Source organism: Taeniopygia guttata, chromosome 7, assembly GCF_048771995.1.
Source record: "Taeniopygia guttata chromosome 7, bTaeGut7.mat, whole genome shotgun sequence".
NCBI lineage: Eukaryota > Metazoa > Chordata > Aves > Passeriformes > Estrildidae > Taeniopygia > Taeniopygia guttata.
The window spans coordinates 7,529,823-7,554,284 of record NC_133032.1 but is presented as its reverse complement, the minus strand read 5'-3'; the positions used below and the strand labels follow the sequence as shown (position 1 = coordinate 7,554,284).

General features: G+C 43.2%; 1 protein-coding gene across 1 annotated transcript in view; it reads left to right on the top strand.

Moving 5' to 3' along the window:
- The window catches only part of GLI2 (GLI family zinc finger 2), a 187,113-nt gene that overhangs the window by 39,816 nt on the left and 122,835 nt on the right, over positions 1 to 24,462 (top strand). The window contains exon 2 of the mRNA XM_002190573.6: positions 7,736 to 7,898. Within this exon, the coding sequence (XP_002190609.5) occupies positions 7,766 to 7,898 (133 nt within the window). The 5' untranslated portion in view covers positions 7,736 to 7,765. The remainder of the gene's footprint in view (positions 1 to 7,735; positions 7,899 to 24,462) is intronic.

The window sequence follows — 24,462 nt, the reverse complement described above, 5'->3', positions numbered from 1 at the left end:
AGGGTTTCTTATCCAAGCTTTGGAGCCTGTTCAATGTCATCTGGATGGACTAGCCACTACAAGACATTATTACTCATCCCACCCCTACATAAAGCAAACCCATTAAACTTCAGTACATGTGGTTTGTGTTTGGGGTTTCATTCATGAGAGTTGAAAGTGCCCAAACTACTGCAGCACGGAAGTGAAACCGTGAGAGGATTCTCCTTCAGTCACCACCAAGCCAACAAAACATTCACTTCTCAAACCCTCCTTTGAATCCAATATCAAGGCATCTTTTTTTCATGTTAGCCAGATCTCCTGCACTGACCCTTCTCCACTCTGTGGAATCTGCATAAACATCTCTGCTCAGAATCAGTTTCTGCTCCTCTTGTATGTACAATTTACTTTTGTAGTATCTTTTACTCATAAACCTGATGAAAAGTCATTAGGTTGTTAGTGATTTGCAGAGTCTAATTTTGTTGTAAACAGTTTAATGGTCCTCCACTCTGGTCTCCATACAGTCTGTCACCCACCCTGTTTAGCTGTAACCCACCCTGGTGTAGCTGCCAAGCATCACAGATGTTTTCCCTGACATTTAGCTGTTAGCAGTTTCTGCTCTTGTTGGAGGGTGAATACTTGATGAAGTGGGGTTTTGGGGGGTTCTATATTGCCCTTTTTTTTAGTTTTCTATTTTGGTGTGCAAAGGTTTCCTAAAATGAAAACAATACTTCTTAATTAGATACATGTGTGCACACACAGGTAGTATTTGTCTTTTTGGTTCTGTTTTTGGAAAAAAACGCAGCCAGTTATGTAAGAGGAAATTGAAAACTTCTTTGGATTTACATCAAAAACACAAACTTAGACCATGCTTTGCCACAATTCTTCACACTTACAACAATAGCAAACAAATAAACAAAACCAAAGTGAAGATTCATGGACCAGTTATAATGGTGACGCATCATTTTTGAGCAATTTTTGTTTACCTGGTGGCATCCTCCAATATTTTTGCAGCATGTTTATACAGAGTCTGAATACAGAAGTGTCTTGATCATCTTCTTTGATGGTTTTTCGCATGTCGGAATTTGCTTAGTGGAAATTTTCTCATGATAAGACATGTAGGATTGGTTTTGTAAAATTACAAGCATGACTTTGTTTTCCTGTTCTACCACAAAAGACTCCTCCCTCCAGCCCCCACTCCTCCATCTTCTCAGTTCTTCCAAAGTAAGAAACAAAGATAACTTCTGAGGGAAAGGAGGGAAAGTCAGGTACCCCAGGCTGCATGCCTCGGCATGGACCAGTGCTGATTCTGTGTCTGGCTTTGAGCTTTTATGTCTGTTCGTATGTTTTGATGATGTATTGTGATTGTTTTTAACCCAGCATCTGAAAGATAATTTTTGTTCAAGGCTCTAAGTTTGGCAACTTGAAAATATACTGGAAATGAGGAAACGATTCAAATGTTCTGCAACTTTTATAAATCAGATTTGTTTGTAATGAAGCAGCAATTAAAAAAAAAAAAGTGACATTAGTGTTTGTGAAAATAGGAACACCCGGCTAAACCTGAAAAATTGCTGAAATGTTAGTTCCTCTATTTAATATAGTCTCCTTTCCAATAAATGCAGCCCAGAAAGTCAAATGGCTTTAGAAAGGGAAAAAACAATTTTGTTGCAATATAGTAGCCTCAGTGCTGTCATTTGGTGCCACAGAGTGTCCTAGGATAGCCTGGTCTGTGGTTGACATTCCTGAGGGACATGTCTCTCCCACAAGTGCTATGCCAGTAGGGGTCCCTGCCCCAGCAGCTCATGGATCTCCATCTCTTAGGGAATCAGGTCTGCCTACAGTCTTGCTTCTTCTTTTCCATGCTTCTTTGTTTCCACAGAATTTGACATTGTCTGTGCTTCATTCACTCATTCTCTTCAGTAAGTCTTTAAGGTCATTCCCCTTGCCCCTTATTTCTTGTTTTCCAGGCCCTGTCCATCTTCAGGAACTTGCTGCTCTTTCCACACCCATCCAATCATCCTTGCAAACATCCCTCCTTCCCTCATGCCTCCTTCCTACCCTGCGCTTTTCCTTTCTTTACCTTCCTGGACAGAGCTGTGCCTGCAATATCCCAGGACTTCTGGAGCTGGCTGGAGGTGATGTTAGTAGAGTACAGAGAGACACTACCTTGCACCAGTCAGTTCTGGTACACTTTGACCCCTGATGGTGTTGCAGAGCAGCTTCTTGCTCGTGCTTTACTGTTGCTGTGTGGAAATGGCAGATGGTGCTGATCAGGAAGTTAATCTAGAAGTGTATCCGTTTCATGCCGTACGCGAAGGATTTGTTCATTAAACTTAGAACTCTAATTTAAAGCCAATTAACGGAGTGATTTGAAGAGACTTGTTGGTTTTGAAGTTCAAAAGAGATGCTAAGTCTCTGATTTCAGCCTTTGTACATTCCAGAACCTGTATAACTATTGCAGTTTTGCCAATTCTACTAGGGCTATTTTTTGTCTCCTTTTTTTCCCCTCTCTCATTTTCTTTTTTTCTCTTTTAATTTTTTTGAGTGATGCAACTTTTGCCACGGCCTGGAACTGTTTGGTGAAGCTTTCTCAGATTTCTCAGCAATTTTAGTCTTACCTATGGGCAGGCAGAACTTGGGTGTCTTCCTATCCTGTTTGCTGCTAGCACAGCTCCCTCCTCCCTCCTTTTGGCTGCCTGGTATTACTCTTCTCTGAGCAGGAGTCAGGGTAGGGGATAGAAAAACAGTATAGCCCCATAGCAGCTCTGTGCCCTTCTAGCACTGCTTCTGCCAGCATGGGTTTGTCTCTGCTTCCTTTCATCCCAGAAGCTGGTAAGGACCCACCACAGAAGGTTTTTTGAGGGGAAGGCGCAGGAGCAGCCCCCAGACAGAGAGCTTCTGCCCCAGTGCACAGCTCTAATTTCCATGTTTAATCAATCCTGTAGGATTGGCCCAAGCAAACCATTTGTAAGAAATGTCAAGATGGGAAACCTTTTGTCAGGAGGACCTCAAAAGTGATTCATTCTGAAGTAATATTTATGCTGCTTTTACCTGAGATTGATAGTCTATAAACAGTTGTAGGTCCTTCAGCAGCAGACAGGCATGTTTGGATAGTCCTAAGATTTACTAGTGGCATTTAGACAGAAAAACTTTCTTTAGTAATTTGAAGCATTTGCTGATATAAAAGAAAATAGAGGGGTCAAGTTTTGCTGTGCTACAGAGCCTATGACTTCACCAGGTTAACTGCTGCTACTTCCGTGTAATTGAGAACATAATTTGGCTCAAATCCTGGGAGACTGAAAAGGATCACGGCAGCCACTGTATTATTAAGCCAGTGTTCAGAGCAGTTGGCTCACACTGAATTTCATAAGTGGATCATGTATTCAGAAGGCTTTAGCTGTATGACACAGTCCACTGCGAAAGAAGAGAGGGTGGGAGTATGTCCTTGTTTATCCTAACTAAAGCAGCACACCAGGAAAAGCTATCAAACCTGGGATTGTACACCCTACATCACCTACATAGGGCTGATGTGGCAGAACTGACTGTCTCCCTGTGGGTGCCTGAGCACAACCCTGGCGAGAGCTGTGCAGAGGCTGCCCCTGGTTATCCCAGCTCCCATCAGCCTTGCCAGGAGCCAGCAGCAATGGTAATGGATACTGGCTGTGGTGCTGGTGCCAGCAGCCAGCACACCTCCAGCGTGTCCTCTGGAGGCCACGCCACCTCACTGGCACTGCTTGGGCTGTGTGTGGGGAGGTCAGGTGCAGATGAACTCAGAATGAAGAGAGAACGCACACTAGTCTGAGAAAGCCCAAAATATTCCCAAAAGTGTGATGGCTTCTGTAAGCATGCTTTGGGAATCCCTTCCCGCCCCTTCCATGGGGCTGTCAGGGTTGAAGGTGGCACTCAGGATGGAATCTGAGTCACAGTGTCACTGGCAGTGCCTGCCCTCTGCCAGAGAGGATCACTCCCATGGTGCTGCTTAATCTTTGAGCAGAAACAGGCAAAATTGGTCATTTATTTTTCACAGAGAAGAAAAAAAAAAAGTCTGTTTTCTGTCCTGTCTAGGGGAGGAGAAGGGGGTTTCCTGATGAAAGAACAATCCTGAAGGAAATAATTGCCTTTAAAAAAAAAAAGGGTGTGCAGGTGATGAGTATCTATTCATTCCTAGGTTTGCCAGCAGTCCTGCTCAGGCTGATGCCCTCCAAAAGAAAAAGGCATTTTCAGACAGCAGTTTAGACCATTCCTCAAGCACTTGGGGGAGGGATTGTTTTATTAGGAAAGTTTATGGCTTCTTGTTTTCCCTCAAAGGCAAATGTGACTTTGTTGTTTTTAATTCTGTTGGGATTTCTCCCTTTTAATATACAACACAGCTGTTAAAATAGCTAGGGTTGTCTAGGGCAAATCATATAGCACTTTCCTTGTTCAGATCTCAGATGGCTGCCTTTTTAGTGTCACTGCAGAATTACATTACAGGGCATATGAATAGTGCTGGTATTAGTGTCAAAATCAATTACCCAGCCCTGCTCCTGCAGAGAAAGCTACAAACCTTAGGAAAAATCTGAGTAATCCATTCTGATTTTCTAATTCTGAGTAATGACGGAGGGCAGAGAGTTGTGCTTGAATAAGTGCATAGGGTCTTTCTCTGTATAGTCCCTCCTAAATGCATGCTCTTTACAGGAAAAAGCAGGCTCCCTGTGAAACCCTTTTTCATGCCAAATAGCTCACTGCTAAGATTAATCTGTCATTGAATTTATAAATTCTGTGTGGCACAGAGCAGCGGAAAAAGTTTAGCATCGAACAGAAAGCAAAGTATGCATTGCTTAAAAAATGAATGTTGTGCTCCTGGACAGTGTGGATTGACTGCCTCCACCAATATATCTTCTTATGCAGGTAATAAAAACACTTCCATAGCCTTGTGCCTCAAAGGATCTCAAAGCACTTTGCAAATAGGGCAAAGTACTATTTCCTATTTTACGGCTTTGGAAACTGGCTGCAAGAGAGAAGTTAAGCTTTTTGCCCAGAGGGACACTGAGGAGACTGTAGCAGGTCCATGATGGGGACCTAAATCTCCAGAGTTCCAGTGCTGTGTCCTGGTCACACATTGCACCACTGCAAAGGCTGCTGGACACCAGCTCATGGCCAGTCTGTGAAACTTCAGAAGGTGGGATATGAAATCAGTGCTGGTGCTCCTTTGCTCACTGGTCTTTGTCCTGGTCTGTGGGCAGAGCTGCTGAGCAGAGCAGGATTTGGCAGGAAGGATGCTTGTGTCTTCCTGGGCTGAGGTGATCAGCTCTGGCTGTGGGGTACTGTGAAAGGAAAATGACTTTTAGTTGTTGCTGACTTGGGAAAAAGCTTGGAACCTCATAGTCAGCCTGCTCTGCCCCAGGCACCTTTACGAAGCAAAAATAATTATAGACTTATTACCCTAAATCCTGTGAGATTAGAGTAGCTGCATTATTTATTTTTTTTCTAATCTGGTATTTGAGGATTTACCTGTTTAATACAACCACTGATTACAAACACTTTAATATTGTTTTAAATTCATAATTCATCTGAAAAGAGAGCAATACAACTGCAAAGACCAGATTTTCGAGTACAGGCATGATCTCCTGTCACATTCCTGTTGGATAAATGACACATCTGAAAAACTGGGTCCCTACCGAGGTGTCTGTGGCAGGGATGTAGAGATTTTGCTTCAGGCATCTCTGGAAAAAACCATGTCTCTAATCTGCATGTTTCACAGAACAAGTCCTGTTACCAGTTCCTTCCTTCCCCTCGCTGGCTGCTGAGCTTTGCAGTGCCCGAGGATGCTCCCTCACCCCCGGGCTGCCCCCAGGGTCAGGGTACCCAGAGAAGGGGGGTTGGGGTGCGAGGGCCAGCGTCTGGTTTCAAACAAAAGTGCAAAGCCTTGAAAGGAGGGACTAAGAAGAAACAGGTGGGGGGTTCGTAATAGAGCCTCTGAAGTTTATTTGCTTAACGAACAGAAGCCCAGGCTGCCAGACCTAGGTCAAATACTCCTGCAGTTCGGGTGTATTTATTTCATACGTGGCCTGTAACCCAACCTGATTCCTGGATTAAACCACTGTAAAGTCCTGGCCCCCAGGAACCCATCTCATGCTTGCCATCAAGCCCAGCACATGCCGGGGCAGGACCTTGAGGGGCCACCTCAGTATTCAGTGGAGCCTTGTGTCATCAGTAAAGCCTGTAATTGTAGGTCCTGTCATTTCCAGTGCGAGCTTTGCAGCTTACAGCTGCAGACTGTGACCACAGATCCATCACTTTGTTGTCCCATTAGTGAGCCATGCCTGAAGGCTCCTGGGATGAGCTGCTCAGGCTGCAGCACACAGCTGCTTGGTGAGACACTGCTCTCCCAGAGCCCAGGCAGTCCTCCACAACCACCAGGCACCAGGTGCCTCGCAGGCTGGGAATTCCTGTGCTTTAAAGTTTTTAGGAGAGTTTTATCTTTTAGTTCAATATGATCAGGAGTCAGTCAGTCCTCCAGAGCAAAGGGAGGGAAGTTTTGAATTGGCACAATGGTGATAAAACTACCCACACACACACACAAAAAAAAAGAGTTCTGGTTTCCCTTATATTCCCCTGATCCCATTAATTCCAGTAAGGTAAATAGCCAGTGTACTCCAGAGTATTTCAGGAGCTGAAAAATTTGCATTTGAAAATTTGCATGTGAAGAATTGCAGATCTGCATTAAAATTAGAAAGGAAAGAAGAATTAGCAGTGGGTTTTCCCAAGACCAGCCTGAGGGGTTAGTGCCAGGTAACTGTGCTGGTTGTGTGCAAGCAGGAGTCAGGTGAAGACATGTGAAATCAAACAAGGTAAAATAAAGGGAACAAAGTATTTGCATTCAGAACAAAGTATGCCTCCTCATTTAAGAGACACACTGTTTTTACACTAAATTTGGGATACCCATATGTTTGCTTTTGGGAGACCATTTAAGTCTGAATCATGCAGAAAAAATGGTCAAGCTGGCAAAAAGTTCAGGAGCTGCTGTTTTATTAACATAAGTTTAAAAACCCAGGTTATTTCTACTTTGGTATCTTCTTGCTTTGTGGATATCTCATGGCATTTAATTCACCATCTGTAATGGGGGTAAAACTGTGGTTGATTTTCAGATGCAATTGGTCAGGACAGAAGAACTTTTTTGGGAGAGAGAGGGATCAGTGTTTGTTAGACTTCACCAGTGAGAACTTGATGGGATGTGGCAGAACTGCTGTGGCTTATCTGTAAGCATTGCTGGAAAGTTCTGATCATGACACTGGTTCCAAACCAGCCCACAGCATAAGCACCCACAGTGGGATAGAAAAAGGAACCACTTTAAATACATGTTTATCTGTATTTTAGTGGAATTTTTTTTCTGAGTTTTTTCTTAGGATGGTCTATGTAATGTATACAATGGATAAATCCATTTTAAATGTGCTAAATATTTGTATCTCACCTGTTCTATAATCCTGGAAAACCCTTTGGACCTGTAAACTTTACTGTGTAGCCCAAGTTTAGCTGGGGATTGTTTTTTGATCCTGTTTTTTGTAGGTCTGTGAGAGCACCCAGTCCTTTACATAGTTGTGTCCTTTATGCCTCTGACTTCTGGGACTGGCTGCATTGCTGGAGTTAGGAACCCAGGAATTCTTTGCTGCTTGCCATTTGCTTTTGAACTCTGCCAAACCATCTTCCGCTTCATGGAGCTGATTTTGTCTGTTTTGTGAGTGGTGACCAGAATCTTGTTTTGTTTTCTGTCCTGTAGGGTTCCTGAGCTGGAAGATGTCCGTCTAAGATGGAAACTTCTGCTTCGACAGCTGCTGGGAAAAAAGAAGGGAAAGGTGCTGTTCTGGAGGGGAATGGCTTTACAGAGACGGGGAAGAAACCCCCTCCTTTAGCAGCAGTGGGAGCAGCAGTGGCACAAGGAGGTACTTTGTTTTCTACAGTTTGAAAGCAGCAGGGGTGTTTTTCATTAGACTGTAAGAATTTAATAAGTATGGTGGCATCTGTCTTCCTGTGAACACGCTGGGTTTATTGGGGTTCTTGGCTGTCAGAGGAACTGGAAGCCGTGTCACTGCTGGCATCTAAATGTCACTGTAGTGTGATGGAGAGCTGGAGTGGGGTGAGGGAGGGGATGGGTGGTGAGGGGTGGCTGTGGGGGAGTTGGGGCATCCCCTCAGTGCTTGCCACTAGCTGACTGGTGCTGTGTAGTGTTAGCAGCACTCCACTCCTCCATGGTGGAGTTAAAGATTGCCTGGTGAGGCTGCTGGAGATGGGGACCACCTCATTATCCTGGTCAGAAAGGGGTGTCATGTGCCAGCTGTGGTCCTGCTAATGAGCTAAACAGACTGCATGGTCTTCAGCAATTGCTGCTGGGATTTCATGGTTAGAGAGGAATTTGGGAATGTCCAGACCCTGGGAAAGAATGTTCATACAGAAACCCCTCCACTTGCCGTTCCCGTTCAAATCAGTGTGTTAAGCAAGATTTTGGTCTTGCTGCTGTTGAAGTCAACTGGGAAGCTCTTGTGGACACCTGCATGGAGCCATTACTGGTGGGTGTAACTGTGCTGTGCAGGTGAAAGTGCAGGGATTTTGCTCCTGCCTCCTCCTGCTTGCTGTGGCAGGCAAAACTCACACCCATCTGTGGTACAGGTGTGCTGGTGGATTTCCAGAGCAGTGCCAGGGCCCATCATGGTGGCACAGCTGTGGGCAAGGCTGTGCCCACTGGGGAGCCTCCATAGCTGCCCTCGCTGGGGACTGGTTGTCATCTCTGGTCAGGGTATAAGAGACAAATTTAGAAGAGGCTGCACCAGTTTGAATGTGACAAGAGACACCCCAGCTGTGTAAACTTTGCAGGCAGCTTTTTTTTCGTTTTGTAATATATGTTATTGCTAGCCAGCGTTTACCTCAAAATGAAGCTTTCCCCTCCTCTTCCTTCACTGCAGGGTGGTTTTTCATCATCCCAGGAGAGCAGAACTGCTCTCTTCTTTGACCTCCTCTCTTTCTTACCTACATTGCCTGGGGAGTTTGAGTTTTTTGTTACTTGAGTTTTGAAGTTTTGAAGATTGTTTTTGGCAAAAAAGGCTCCAATCTGCTTTATCTCTCCTTTTTCATAAACTTTGCTACTCAGGTTTCTTTTTCCATTTGACCTGTGAAGATTCAGATGCACAGATTATAATCTATCAGATTAGTTCACATGTTTGATAAACTTTTTCTTAAAAGCAACCAGAAAGTCTTTGCCGAAATTGTTTGGAGGGAAACACAGTTTTGTGGTCTGGATGGGTCTGAGCCACTTTCCTTGTGAGTGCTGCACAAAGTGTCAGAAAGAAAGGCTTGCAAGGAAGCAGAAATAAGAGGGACAGCAATGTGCATGCAAGCAACAGCTTGGCATCCCCCAGCAAATCCCTGAAGAAGGAAAAGCTATAGGAACTACTGAGGCAGCCGACTTGGGAGTATCATCTCAGTGACTGGCAGACCTGAAGGGTTGATTTGCTCCAACATAGTTCAAGGATGTTCTAAAATTCTCAACCCCTAGATGTGAATAAACACTTTCTCCCCACTTGGCACTTGCCTTGGGAATGCCTCCACTGAGGAAGCAGTCACAACCTTTCCAGAGATCCAAATGAGGATGCCCCGAGGTGGAGTGTCCATCAGCCCATCTGGCATCCCTGGAGACCTAATTGGTTTTTAAGTATCCAGCATAATATGTTCTCTTAGCAGTGTGCTCTCACCTTTGGAAAAAAGTGATTTATGGGCTCAATATTTCTTCTTTTAGTAGGAGGAAGTGGAGAAGTAAGTTGAGGATTGTTTGAAGATGTCAGGAGAATTGTGATAAAAGCGTTGTGTAATGAGATGTAAAGAGTGAAATCTATTTCGTGCTGTGAAGAAAAGTGCTCATAAACGACCCAAAATGGGCAGCAGCGGAGCAGCCGGACGCTGGCCCCAGGACACTGCAGGTGATGCACGTGCTCTTGTGGTTCCAAGTGCTTTCCTTTGAACTCTAGACATAATACAGGCTCCTGAAAGCGAGCAGCGTGCTTGTGTGTGTGCTTGAAAGTAGAAAAATTAATACAAAGTTGTCTTCTAACTGAGTTAACTGCAAGGTGTGATTTAGCAGGTGATAACTAAAAGGCTGGGTAGAGATGACACTCTCCTTACGTGGTATTCCTGCTAATATAACATGTTTGATTCCCTAAACTAAAGTAATTACTCACAACAGGCCAGAACTATGAGTATTTATGCTCATATTTTTACAGAAGAAAGCAAACAAGGCTTGAAGATTAATTAGGAAGCTCAGCTTGAGGAGGGCATCAGCTTTAAAAGGGGGGCCTCTGAGCTCCCCACCCTGCTTTGGGGCCATATGAGCAAGTCTTTATTCTCATCCAAGGAAAATTCTTTATTTCATTTATTGCAGAGGTTTTACTCTTTGTATTAGCATACGAGAAAGTGGCACTGAGGCTCAGCCAGTGTTGCAAATCACCAAGCTGCTCTCCAGAGCCAAACAAATGTAATTTGCAACACATTTCTTCTCCTTTATTCTACTGAGTCACACAGGAGGAGTGCCATCATAGCATGTTTTGCATGTTTCTCAGATCATAAGGTTTTCTTTTTCACTTGTAGGAATTAATAGATTCATCAGGTTTTATTTCTAATTAATTGAAGGAATATTAGTTTAATAATTGAAGAATAACTATTTGGTTATATTATTATTTAGACTGTATTATTATAAGATAATATGTTCAGTCTGCATTTCTAGTTCCCTTGCTGTGGGTATTTGTCCCAAATGTTTCCAGCCTTTAACAAATTAAGTTATGGCTGTAGGAAAAGAGATCAATATTGTTGATGCTGGCAATAGAGAAGAGTCCTTTTGTACTAAAAATTTGCATCACATATTTTTAGTCTTCTGAAGCTGCCATTTTAAACATCATCTGCGACAGTTTTTTTATAGTAACTCATTGATCAGATGTTCAGAAATTGGCCTCACAGATATGACATCAGGGAAGTCTCTCCTAATTTTCTGGTTTTCCATAAATCATGTTGGCCAAGGAGTCAAAGCTCCGCTTTTCTCTTACAGTAGGGGCACATGTGTATGTGTGCCTGAGATGGAAAGTGTTTATAATGACAGTATGTAGAAACTATAGACAAGTTAGATCTGCAGAAGAGGCTCTTGGTTTTATTGTCTCTACTTCTGGAAGGGCGACTTAAAACAATTCAAGTTCATAAAACCCTTCTGTTGAATGCCAAAGTCCCTATTGCTGTGTAGGGTAGGAGGGCTCAGTGCAGAGCACCACGAGTGATGCTGGGTTGTGTCCTCCAGGCTGGCACTGACACATCCTCTGTACTTACAGGCATGAGGAAGCCCAGGCACATGACTGTAGGGGAAATTTAAATGAGCCACTCTTTCAAAGGCAGAGATATTTAGGAAGATAGGTTTTTCATCTCGTAATAAAAATTAAATACAAATTCTCCTAAATGCTAACTGCCCGACTTTAACAAGGTCCAGAATGTACCTTTCCCTCTTCACCCCACCCTCTGCATGACACAAACTCAAAGTTCCCAAATTGATGGTGTTTATGTTCGAAACATTTTTCTGATGTCTGGCTCTGTCAAGACTAATTTTAGCGTTTCTAAAGCTGGGTAAAAATACAGCCTCATTACTTTGATGTCAGAGCATAGTTTACTATTAGTATATTCTGGGGTTTATCATTTTAGTCATGTTTAACACAGCTACAGCAGGCATGCACTATTAAATCTGGCTTATTTTACATTCCTGTCCGAAATTATTTATTTGGAACAATTTCCTCTCTATCAAAAGACACGGCTAATGCTGAGTTTTAATGTGTTATTTACACACAAAATAACCTATTTACAACTCAGTATCTGCCGCAGGGAGAATGAATGGGGCAGTGCTCCCTTCATCCTGTTGTATCTGAGTTTAACAATCTGGATTGCTAATAGAACCATTTATCACAGGGTGGTAATTTATTTTATGTTAGCTGCACAGGTCTCCCTGCCTCTGATCTATGGAAATACTTTGTATATAATGAAGTTCAACAAGTCATTTGGTGTAAACATGGGGAAGCCAAGCTGCAGAACTAGTGAGACTCTGGCTGTGCTTTTTTTTTTTTTTTTTTTTTTTTTTTCCAGGAGGTAACGACTCTCCTCTGATATTAAGGCTTCAGTTGATGAAATACAGCTCTTTGCCCTGTGTGTGCTGTAAAGGCAGAGTATGGGGCTTTTCTGCAGTGGATCAGAGATTGGGATGGAGTTTGCTCACTTGATTTATGGGCTGGCAGGAATGCTTAGTTCTGCAGAAGTAGCACACTCAGCCCTTTCACAGGCAGAGGAGAAGGGCAGGGAGCACCTCCCATCACTCTCCAGAGGTCTTCTGTAAGCAAGCCCCAAGTGGCATTGGCAGGGAGTCCTTATGCAGTTCAGCTTGTCTTAGTGCTAGATTATGGGAAGACCATGTAAATGAGGAGGAGGAAATGCCAGCATCCCAGCACACCTCAGCACACTGAAAAAATATATCATTTGTGTGGCCCAAGACTCAGAAAACTTAGAGTGAGAACAGCCCCAATGAAGTCATCTATGTCCACCCTGGAGGGGCAGGGATCTTCTTGAAGAATGTTTTTCATTCACTTCACATTTTCCAGGAAAGGGAGCATAACCAGTACAAGCACATTCTTAGCTTCCCTGCCCTGCACTGCTTTGCTGTGTACAGCTTAAAATGCTGAGAGATACATTCAGCAAAGAAGCTGGGATTGGCTCCAGGGGGATAGGGGGCAAGTGGTTAAAACTGAATGATGGGAAAGTCCTGTTATTCAGACTGAGAAATTCTCCTGACAGCCACTGTCTATTCTCGTGCATCTCCTGCACAGACTTTAGCCCACCTTGGGTAGGGCTTCAGTGCAGTGCTGCCACAAGAGCAACAGCAATCGAGAACTGTATTTCTTCTTTGACTGTTTCTGTCAGCCTTTCATGAAACTAATTCTGTTGGGTCCTAAAGTGTGTTTCTTTGCTGCTGTAGCCCTTCTAAGTGGACAGATTGCCTGCAGTCTCTCGTGAACCCACTCATGTCCCTTTGGGCAGCTGGATGTCTCAGATGCTCAGACTGGTGCAGTGCTGAGACTGTTCCACAGTCACAGGATCTCAAGGACAGTGACAATTTTGCCAGCTTTGTCTCATGCTGGTCACCTGGCACCTGCTCTTTGGGATAGTTTAGAAGGATTCATGTAGAGATGGATGAAGCCAAAGCCGTGCTGGACCATTTTCATGTTTCATGAGCAGTATCTGCTCTGTGGGCCTGACAGAGAGTGCTCTGGGAACAGGTTTAGTTCTTCAGTTACAGTAGCAGAATTTTGATAATTAAGGTTGCCACAAATTGTGCTACAAAAGCACATCTTTTCTTCTGCCTGTCCTTTATCTCCTATCCATGCCTTGCAATGCTGTCTCCCTAGTTTCTTCTTCAAAAGAGTCAGTCCAGGTAATCCTTTGCTTTGCTTAGATGAGTGATTGGCGTCTGCCTTCTTGGTTTGTTTTCTTTTTTCCCTCATGAAGGAAACTCCTTGCCCAGGCCTCTCTACTGACCTTGTGTGGTAGCCAACCCTGTGGGCAAAGGTGTGACCTCAGTCTGTAAACATTAATGGTTATCCACTCTTTCTGATTCAAATTGTGTAGCCCTTAGATGATGCAGCAGCTTTATGGTTGGACTTGATGATCTTAGCGGTTTTTTCCAACCTAAAAAATTCTATAATTCATAGCATCAGCTAGCATTCCCTGGTTGTATACAGCTCCCCCATACTGTTATAGCAAAAGTTCCTATAATTTCAGCTCATTACAGATGCAAAGGTACTTTTGAAGACAGAGTAATTTTATCTCATCCCTAACCACATTGCAGGTTTGCATGCCAAGTTGAAAAGCTTTTATGACTTCAAAATGGAAAAAGTTATTCTTCACAGGCTGGTTCTGCCATTGGTGATCCCAACCATTAAGCACCACCTGGAAGACCTTTGCATTTTGTGAGTGTATTTTATTATCATTAATAATAATTGTAATAATAATCACTTCTGCATTTCAATCACTTTGTAAGCTCCATAAATTTATTCTGGCAAATACTGGTGAGTCTTTTTTTCTGGGGACCCAGCTTAGACTTCATTTAAGTGCCCCTCAGAGGGTACCTAAATATAAACTTTTTGACTGATGCTAAACTTACCTATTGTGGATTGATCAGTTGTAGTCAAGTAAGAAAATCCAGTGGTGATAATGCATTATCTCCTGGATTGTCTCTTCTGCCAGCACACCCTGATAGCTTGAATTTTTAGTATCTCCGGGAACTTTTTGCCTGAATATCTGTGAATTTGTGCAAGTTTTATAAATCAATTCTCCCAACACCACCCATTAGCCAAGGCATTTGAGCCTGCCATAATCATGGGAGGACAAAGGATGGGAGTTATTTTGTCTAAAGCTGGCTGCCTAAATGTTAGGTGTCTAGTTTGGGGTGCTTTTGCATTAGGGTGGAGTCAATCACATTGTGCAGATGCCTGCTTTATTCCCTTGAGGGCTTCATGCCTGATTTAATGTTAGGTGGAGAAATCCCAGTCTTCCCAACTTTGCCAAAATTGCAGAGTGGGGTTACAGTGAGAAACCAAGGTGGGACTAGATGAATACTTTAAAGCCTTTCATTCATGTCCATCAGTCCATAGCCTGATGAGCAGTCTGGGAGCCCTGACTGCCAGCTCTGAACTGAAATCTCACCCATGGTTTCTCAAGTTAGAGGCAAACTCAACACCCAGATGTCAACACAGCCAGGAGGTGCTTCCCAGAGCTGCTCCCGCTTTACACCAGCGTTGGCAAAACTAATGTTTTAACAGCCCATTCAGAGAGATGGGAAATTTAAAATCCCCACTAAAAATACAAGGGGAAAAACCATAGTAAATTCTCAAGGCTACAAAAAGGTCCTAAAAATAACCCACATGGAGGAAGGCTATTAATGCAAAAGCAAGTAATTATGTTAAGGGAAGCAACTAGAGAGGCCAGTTGTGTAAATCACTTTAAGGGGAACAAGCCTTAGATAAAATCCATCCTTTTATCACACAGATTAGGTCTACCTTTGGATGCTAAATAATGAATAGGGTTTGGCAGAGCATTCCTTGGCTGCCTGCACAGAGCAGTGGGACTGCTCCTGAGGTCAGACAAGTGGCAAAGAAAAATGTTCCTAGAAATGCCGTGCATCCAATAGCAGCACCAAGAAGCAGGGCTTGTATTCCCAGCACCCTCTGAAGAACTGGCCTTCAGAAGGCATCCATAGACCTTGCAGTGAAAAGAGAACTTGGCATTGTTCCTCACCTTGTTAAACTGCCCCCCATGAAATCCAGTTCTCTTTGCATGGTTTCCTGTGGTGATGAGTGAGGTGCAGAGGCCTGAGAAGACACAGCCAGTTCCACTGCGCTATTTTTATTATTTTTTATAATTAGAGAAGATTAATTGTTCTGTCTGGTGGCTTCTGGGAAGGCCAGGGCTTGTGGGGGAATTTCTTGCTTTTTGCATCCCCCACACAGCCTCAACACTTCAGCATCTGTCTGCATATGAACATCCTGGCAAATGTCATTGCTCCCATTCTGCAGACAGGGAGCACAGGGGATTTTTTCCAGGACTAAAGTGGCTGAAATGGGTTGAGCTGTTTCAGAGGGATGCCAAGAAGTGATTATCTCTGGGATTTCAGAAGCTCATATGTGGTGTACATGGGACACTGATAATAGTACAGAGGTCTTAGCTCAAGTTCCTTGGCTCACCATATCCACTAGCAGGCCCTTCCTCTCTCAATGATATGCCATGTAATCATGGTCAGATGACTCAAATCCTCATGCCCATCTGCCAAACGGAGGCGTTGTTTCTTTCCCTTCAGGAGAAATGAACACAAGTTGTCTGTGCATCATCCAGAGCCTCTGAGAACATCACGATGCAGCAGTCAGCTTCATTCCTCTTGGTTGCATAAGGGTACGAAAATGCTCAGTAGCACAAATAGGTTATCACTGAATTTAAACTAACTCAGCAGTGCCTTTGTTCAGTACCTAGCACAGTGGGCTCATAGTTAGGGACTACAGTTTTTTCCAGAACCAAGTGAGACAAAAGTTGCAGAAACCTTAAATTCTGAAATAAATTGATATCCCATTAATTCTGTGTGGGGACTATGCTTGACAGGATGAGTTCTCTGATCTTAATGGTAATGACAGAGAATAAAATCTTGGCCAAGATTGTAAATGTAGCTCTTGAAGGAATTAAGAGGATATAGTATTTTCATGCAGACTTCGTCAGAATTATGTTAAACTTGTGACTTTACATGTGTTGGAAAATGACCTGTACTGGGTGTTCTGTGACTCCCATAGTGGTGTTGAGTTGAAATCAGGCAAACCTTGCTGGAAAAAACTGAGCAAACCTTTGGGCACATAGGCTGAGTCCAAAATGAAAATAAAAAAAAATTGAATGTGATCCCACATGATCACAAACTTGACTGAAATCAATTCTGCCTTTTCTGTAGTTTTCTTAGAGACCTCATTGAGGGTTTCTCTCCTCTTTTTTTTTAATACCTCTTTCCTTCTTCTGGAATTCCCGATTTTTTTAAGACCATCCCATTGAAAATGCTTCCAATTGTAAGTAAATCATAAATAAGAACAGGAGGATTATAAGCAAAATATTTATATTTACTGCCACCAGTATCTGATTTTTAAAATACAGTGACATTTGCAGGAATTGAATGGTGCCATTTTAGCCAGAAAGCTGTTCTATTCTGTTCTCTTTTCTTACAGTGATCAGCTCCTGACTGACAGATTTTCAGAAAAAATCACAGCTGCAAAAGATGCATCCTTAAGTAAACAGTTAAAGTAGATGTTTTGATGGCTTCAGTTGTATTGAGTTAAAAGATCAGTGTCTGACATTCCTGAAAAGTATCCAATAGAGGAGGTATCTTCTTCTAAGCCCCTGGCCCTGTGTGTGCTGCTTCAACAATAGTTTAATAGTTTAAAGAAAGCAGAGATTTTATGCACCTATGGGGATGCTCTGAGCCAAGAGAGAGTGATAGGGGGTCAGCACCACTGACCCTATAGCCAGAATATTGGGTAATATTTAGAGTTTTCTGAAATTAAATTTTTCTCTTTGTGAGGTGATGAAATTACCTTTCTCACTCAGTTTTTCTACCTGAGGCTCACCCTGGTTTATGGTTGCTCTTTGTGGGATGGACCAGCAGTGATGGGGGGAATTTCCTATGTCCTGGCTGGGGTGAATATCCCTGTCCTGTGTTAATGTGTGCAAGTGCCTTCTTGCAAGTGAGGCTTGAGGTTAAGCCAAATCTGTTTGTGTCGGTTTGCAGGTACAGCTGATGTTCTTTTAGAGGTATTTACAGCCACACTATAAAGTAAAACCAGAGAAACACAAAGGTGAGGACTTCAGGCATTGGTTTGCACGTCCCATTTTAACAAGAGGAATTATTATGTGTTGTGGGAAGCCGATCCGACTCCCAGAGGCTGCTTGTGTGAAGATACCAAATTTTTTGGTGGCACCCTACAGTGAGGGCACAGAACTGAGCCTGGAGAAAATTAGTTTCAGTTCCTGATGAAGTCCCAAACTTCCTTCTTGATTTTGGGAAAGCTGCTTGACTTCCCTTCACTCCCTCATTTATATAATGAACTCAGGTTGTTCTTTGGGCCTCCAGGCCGATCCATCAGCATCTGGTTAGCATGTTTATGGCATCAGTCACAAGGAAACACTTTATGGGTCAGGCTGTGGGGAAGATTACCATTTCCACTCCCCACTGCCTGCAAGAGGGTGCTGCTGCCCCTGAGTGCTGCCCTACAAGGGTGACCTTGTCTTAGGTGTCACCTTTGTCTTAGCTGTCACATATATTGTCCAAAGGGGACAATAAAGCAGTTTTTCAGGGTTGGGGAGGATAAGTTTAAGTCATTACAGTGAAGGTGTTTTCAATATCTGCAGTGGAGAGACTGTTTGGGGGTATAGAGATTGATTGTATACCCAAGGGCCAAGCTTGCTCTGAAGTGAGAAAGTTTTTCAGGTGATCTTACCTGGAACTCAGCTGGAGGATATAAAATTGTTAAAAACAATGTAAATATTCCGTATCAAAATAAGAGAAAATTACTTTTCTTTGTTCAAAACAATTTCCTACATGCATAGTATACGGGTGAGCTCCAAGTACCTGGGTTGGGTTTTGGACACACCTGGATGAATTTACAGAAACCATGGAGAGCTTCATGGTTTACCCTGACCCAAGCAACAGACACTTACTAGTCATGTATATACACCCAGTCTAGCAATAGCCAGTGGCGTAGCAAAGTCCTTTGTAAGTAGAATTTTGGATGCCAGGTGAGGGAAGGATAAAATCATTGTCATGGGATAACAGTTTCAGAGAGAAACTTAGTTTCAGCTTACCTTGCCATTAGCCTGCTGTGCACACGCACACTCTAATACTGTAATCAGCTGCAGAGGAACTGGCAGTACTCTTGTTTGGTGAGATTTTTTTCCCCTTTGAAAACTCCAGAGGAACTTTCCCGTGCTGTTAAAAAGACATCCTTAAAACATCTTTACTGCAGGGTCCTGTGTTTCAGCTGCTGGAGCAGTGACTCTTAAAATAGACATGAGATGACTGAACGTGTGAAAAACATTTGCATCTCATATTCTGAGCTCTGTGCATTCGGCATCACTTATGCAAGAAATTTAAAAGGGTTGAAAGTTTTGCAAATTTTTTTGCTGCTTCTAATTCCACTCAGAACAATGTCTTTGCAGGTGAAATAAGATCCAAGGCTATCTTTTGGTCACATAGAGTCACTGACACTTGAAACAGGCTGGATTTATATGTAGTTACTAAAAAATATATAGCAAAATTAAAGTTTCAGACACTGAGTTCACATGCATTGCCCATTGTAAAGATAAGTAATGGCTGTTATAAGAACACTTAAATGGTTACCTTTGGGACATAAAAGGGATCTTTGAGACAGTAAGTCTTAATACAGAAATGTTTACTCATAAAAAGTACATTTGGAATGGGGGAGGGGAACACATTTCCTATTAATGTGGGGTTTGCCTTTTATGTCAGGTTGTAGCACGTCTGTAACCTCTGTAGCACTTGAGTGAGGATAGAAATGAGCTTCTCTGAGTATCAGCCCAAAGGGCCTTTCCTCAGTGCCTGTATCTGCAATGGTTTTAGTTTATTCTTCTTTTCTGTGACCATAATGAAAAACTATTCTTTTCCAGCCTCAAAACTTTCCCATAGTTATGTCCTGAGGGCAGAATAGAATGTCTTCCTGAATTTGCTTTACTTAACCTTGTGTTTTGTGGGATACAGGGCTGATGGCCCAAACCAGTGGGGATTTGAAGGCAGTGTCAGCTGAATAAGGCACGAGAAGAGAAGAAGGAATTGACCCTTGAAAGCCATGGTTATGGCTACCACAAAGAAGGGTTGATGGCTCTCTAGACACTTGCAAATGGTGCAACTGTGTCCTGCATTCCCAGTCTGCCTCTGAGTGCACATGAAGTGGATGCTGGCTCATGTCACCTGTGAGTTTTCTGGTAACAGTTCTGCAGGTAGTTTTGAAATTCTTTTTCCAGGCAGTTATTATGTTGAGTGAGGCAAAAGAAAATGCCAGGAATATTTGGTCAGTGTGAACCCCATAACTAGGGAGGATGTGATTTCTGCTTCAAAGTTTTGCAAATTTATTACTTGATAGGGTAGGACACAAGACTCCAGTGACCTCATAGTAGAGAGAAGGTGAGAGTCCTTTAAGGAAATCATGGTGTACTAAAGTCAAAAGGCTTTACTCAGATAAAATTATATACAGAGCAGCAGAAGTAGCCTGGACAAGTTGTGTGGGAGGAGGGCTGAGTTGTGCAGAGGGATCTGAAGGCTTTGACCAGCTGCTATACAGGGATGTGAAAAACAAGAATGTAGCAGCAGGGTTTGAGCAAAAAGACACCATTTTGTGGGATCCTCAAAAGGAGAGCTTAGTAGCAAAGGGAAAAGTTAGGAAGTATTACACATTCAGAAGTGTAAGAAGAAGCTGGCTGGGTGCAGAAAAAGACAAAAGGGAGATAAGCTGGAAAAAAGTATGCATTGTTGTGAAGATGAGGTTACAAAGGTGAGATGACTGGATTTCTGATTAACCTTTTCTCTAAGCCTAGGCCTAGTGCAAAATTAGTTCTTCACATGCTATAACAGGGGAGAATGATTGGTGGGCTTTGTTATTCTTATTCCAAAACATCATGCTCGTCCAGGCAGTAATCATTTTAGGTTAAGTAACAGAAATTAGGTTTTGAGTCACATACTGACCTGTCTTTGTAATTAGTACAGCGTGTTCTGGTCACGTAATGAGAAAGAAGACAGATTAAATGAAAGACAGGCAGGATTTTCATTCAGGAAATTGGAATGGTAATGACAGATATGGAGTCTTGGCATGTTTCAGAGAGGCTTCATCTAGCCTCTTCAGGTAGCAGATACAAGCACGGTGCTCACTTATATTCACCCAGTCAAGCATGAGGAGGTAACAAGTCCTCCAGGGAGGCTGGTATTTAATATCTGCCAGATGCCTGCTGGAGAATACTAATACAGATCTCAGATTTAGTGTGCCCTGGGAATGCAGATAGCTGGTAGCAGCGTGCCTGGCCCAACAGCTACATCTCGCTTAGCTCCATGGCAGAGCTGCCTGGATTTTTATCCCCTGCTATTTGGATTGCTAAATCGATGACTTGGCCAAGGAAGCCTTTTACTGACTTCCCTGGGAGGAGGGTTAGCAGGCCAGAGAGGGAATGACACTGGAGCTTCTGTCGGGATGTCACACTCCAGGGGGAGTGGCAACATCGATTCCCCTGGATGCCACTTGGATCATTCTCTTGGGCAGGACAAGCCAAGTGCTGTGAGTCAGTGAGGGCCACAGGGATGATTTGTGCTCGAGGAGAAGCTTCAGCCAGCTCCTGCAGTGTGTGTATTCACCTCTGAGACCACAGCATGGGCACAGGGAGTGTGGCAGTGCTGTGGAGGTCCCACAGCTTGTCCTCAGGCTGCAGCAGGGAAGGAACTGGTGTGAGTTTCACTTTCTTACCATATAAAGGGAAAAAAAACCACCAAACCCCTGCAAGGCTACATATAAATCAGGGCAATAAAATTGACAATGGTCATGATCAAATTATGTAGTCTAAATCTATATAAAATAACTGGAGCAGGTTCAGTCCAGCACTAATGTCCTTCTTGCTGAAAACAGTGAATGGGGCATGAAGAGGAGGAGGAGGAAGGGCAGACATTGGGCTCCCAACACCAACACACAGGGGAAACAATTTGCTGAGGTGGTTGAACTACGTTTTCAAAATCTGTTTGTGTCCATAAGGGTTTAAGAAAAGGATGTCGTCTGCTTACTCGGTAACTTGTGTGTGGCCTGTGAGTGGTTTCAGATGCCGAGCCAAAACCAAATAATCTCTCCTTTTAGGAAATTTGAAAAGTATGCATGCATCCCAAAAAAGAACAGAGATTTTCACTGGTGTCCCATGCTCGAGTCACAATGCCTTGTGTAACTGTGGCACTGTGTGCTGTTGAGATGGGGGGAGAGAGGTCTGAGCCGTCTCTGCTAGAAACAAAGACCAGATATGACTTGGGGCTTTCATGAGACTGAGTTAATAGGTTGTTTTTAATGGGAGAAAGGACTACCAGGGTACATCGTATATCTTCAGAATTTAGCTGAATGCTGCAAAAATGTCCATATTAGGATATGTTCCTTACTAGAAGTGAAATAACAGAACTAGTGAATTTTCACAGTATGAAGAACTTGTAGATGAAGTTGAAATTTCTGATGGTGTAGGAGAATTTTAAATTGGAGGGTTTTGCTTCTTTTCTGAGTATCCTGGTCACACTGATGAGTTCATAAATCTCTGTGGTGCTTGACTAATATCCCGAGGATCTACACCTTCCTACTCAAAAGTGGTAGCGGCCGTCAGTATTAATTAAGGGCTGTATTAGAGAAGAGCAGGGGGAGCAAGAGGGGTCTTTCAAGTCTGGCAGCCACTGCTTTCAGAGGAAATGAGCAGAGACTGCACACACGCAGCTGAAAGCCAGCGTGACCCCCCCATGTCTGCACAGCAGCTCCATGGGGCCACCAGAAGGTGTGGAACACTCCTTGCCTGGAGGGAGAAACTTAACATTTTCTGGGGCAAGGGAGTGAAAAAAAAAAAAAAAAAAAAAAAGCCAAGAAGCTAAAAGTAGTAGCAGGTTTAGGCACAATCCATCGAAGACCACTGCAAGCACCAAGAAATTTAATAACCTGTTATATTTATGTAGCACATTTCATCCTCAAAGCGTTTTGCGAACTTAATGATGTGCAAACTATGTGCACACGTATCCTTTCATCTGCCAACGACTGTAGCCGCCTTCAGTGGGAAGCCTGATGATGGCTGCTTAGCCATCACAACAGTGTAGAGCAGCAAGTGGAAAATGCCTGAAGTGCAGGCAGATTTAGGGAGGCAAAACATAACCTTTGGGCAAGACAAAGGGGTTGAGAACACTTGTGCTGGCAAAGTGCACATATCTGGTGTGACTACAGTCAATCAGATCTTTTAGCAATCCCATCAGATAGAGCTTTCTTTCGGGAAAGCTGGAAAATTCACCTTAGCTGTCTGGAAATGTGGTGTGAGCTCTCTTTTGTGCCAGTTGGCAGTCTCCCACCTCAAAAAGTAGTTGCTGACTCTGACTCACATGAGCTGCTTTTCCACCTGAGATCCAGTGGGATCAGATGACAGTGTTCTACAGATGGCTTTGTGATGTTGTCCATTTCTTAAATTCCACTTAATGGCATTCTCATCTCAAAGGAAGGGTGTTTATTTTTCAGAAGGGTCAGTAAGTGAGCGTTAGAGATCCTGGGAGATGTATGTACAAGTTGATAGCATCTCAAATTTGTCAGAAAAGGGGCAAAAAGAGTACCACACCAGCAGTTTTGTCCATTATCATCCAAGGAAGATCTGTATTTTTTTGTCAGGCGTGATAGTTTTCAATGTCACCCACCCTGTAAGAGTTTTGGTGTGCCATCTAATCCCCCAGCCTAATGAGTTCTGCAGGGATGCACCATGATAACTAAAGATCATTTACCTGAATTGCTTTTTAATTTCTGGAATGGGAAACTGCTTGTGCAGCAGGATAATTACATTATAATTTACAGCAATCCAAAATCAATAAATTTAGTCATATTGGGATAGAGAAGGAGGATGAAAATCCCCTCACCATTAAATTATTTTACACTCTGTACTTGATGTTCCAAGAACTCAACAATAAACTTTGGGGGATGGGAGAGAGAGTTGAAGAATCACTGGCTTCCTGAGGCTGACCAGTAAATCAGCTTTGTCCAGCATTTCTATAGTGAAGAAAAACACGTGGTGTGTTTGCAGAAGAGGGCAAATACAGTAGATAATCTCTTTTTCTGATTTATTTTAATTATGGAATATTGAAGGAGAAAAAATGCTTTGTACTCTCTGGCCCCTTATTCCAGTGGGGAAAAGCTGATGTGCCATCACCAGCTGCAAGCTAAACCTGAGCATCTACCTGAGCTCTGCTCCCTGCCTGAATGTGACAGAGGAGTGGAATAATTATTGGGATGAGACACTAAGGGAGCTGGTGGGGTTACAAGCTCTTGATATCTTTATCAAGATGAGAGTGGAAGCTTTCCTCCAAGTCAGTATTTTTGCCATGTACAATCTATTTGGCTCATTGACTCATCTCTCATAAGGAGAGTGGGCTGTGCAACGTCACTGTATTGTGAGCTTCCCTGTCCAGGAAGGGCCACTTGAGGGATGGGTTTTTTTGGAGTGTTCAAAACATAGTAGTGCTCTGGTCACTGGAAACACTGAGGGAGGAGGGATGGCTTCCAATGAGAAGGTTGGTCTCAGCTGGTCCTTGCACCTGCTGCCAGCACGTCTTTGGTGTAGCCAAGCCCTGGCAGCAGCACCGCTAATGTAGCCCCTCCCTGGGCCACCAGCCCTGTGGTGTACACAATGCTCCATGTTTTCGAGGGTCCACCCAAGACTCAGGTTTGGTTCTGGCAAGTGAGAGGAATGGCAAACAGACACAGGTAGCCCAAACACACCCCTCCTTAATTTAAGAGAAATATTGTTTGAGCAGACAGTTCAAAGGAGTTCATTTGGCAATTGGAGCTGTGGCTTTGGTCTGGGTTGTTTTTCCTTCTGTTTTCTTTAAAAGAAAGCATTCTGGTTGTATTAGATCCCACCTGTGTCTTCACTGAGGTATGGCCTACTGAATTTATGTCACAGGAAGACGTATTAGATGTTTCTGGACTTCCCCCACTCAGACCAACTCAATTTTATTTTTCCTTCGAAAACACAGAAAAGCTGTTGATACTGTACCCAAAAAAGGATGTGTATGAAAAGGAAATCACTTTGTCTCTTGTATTTGAGGAGGATTATGATCTGGCATGACCTCATTATGGGTTAGGC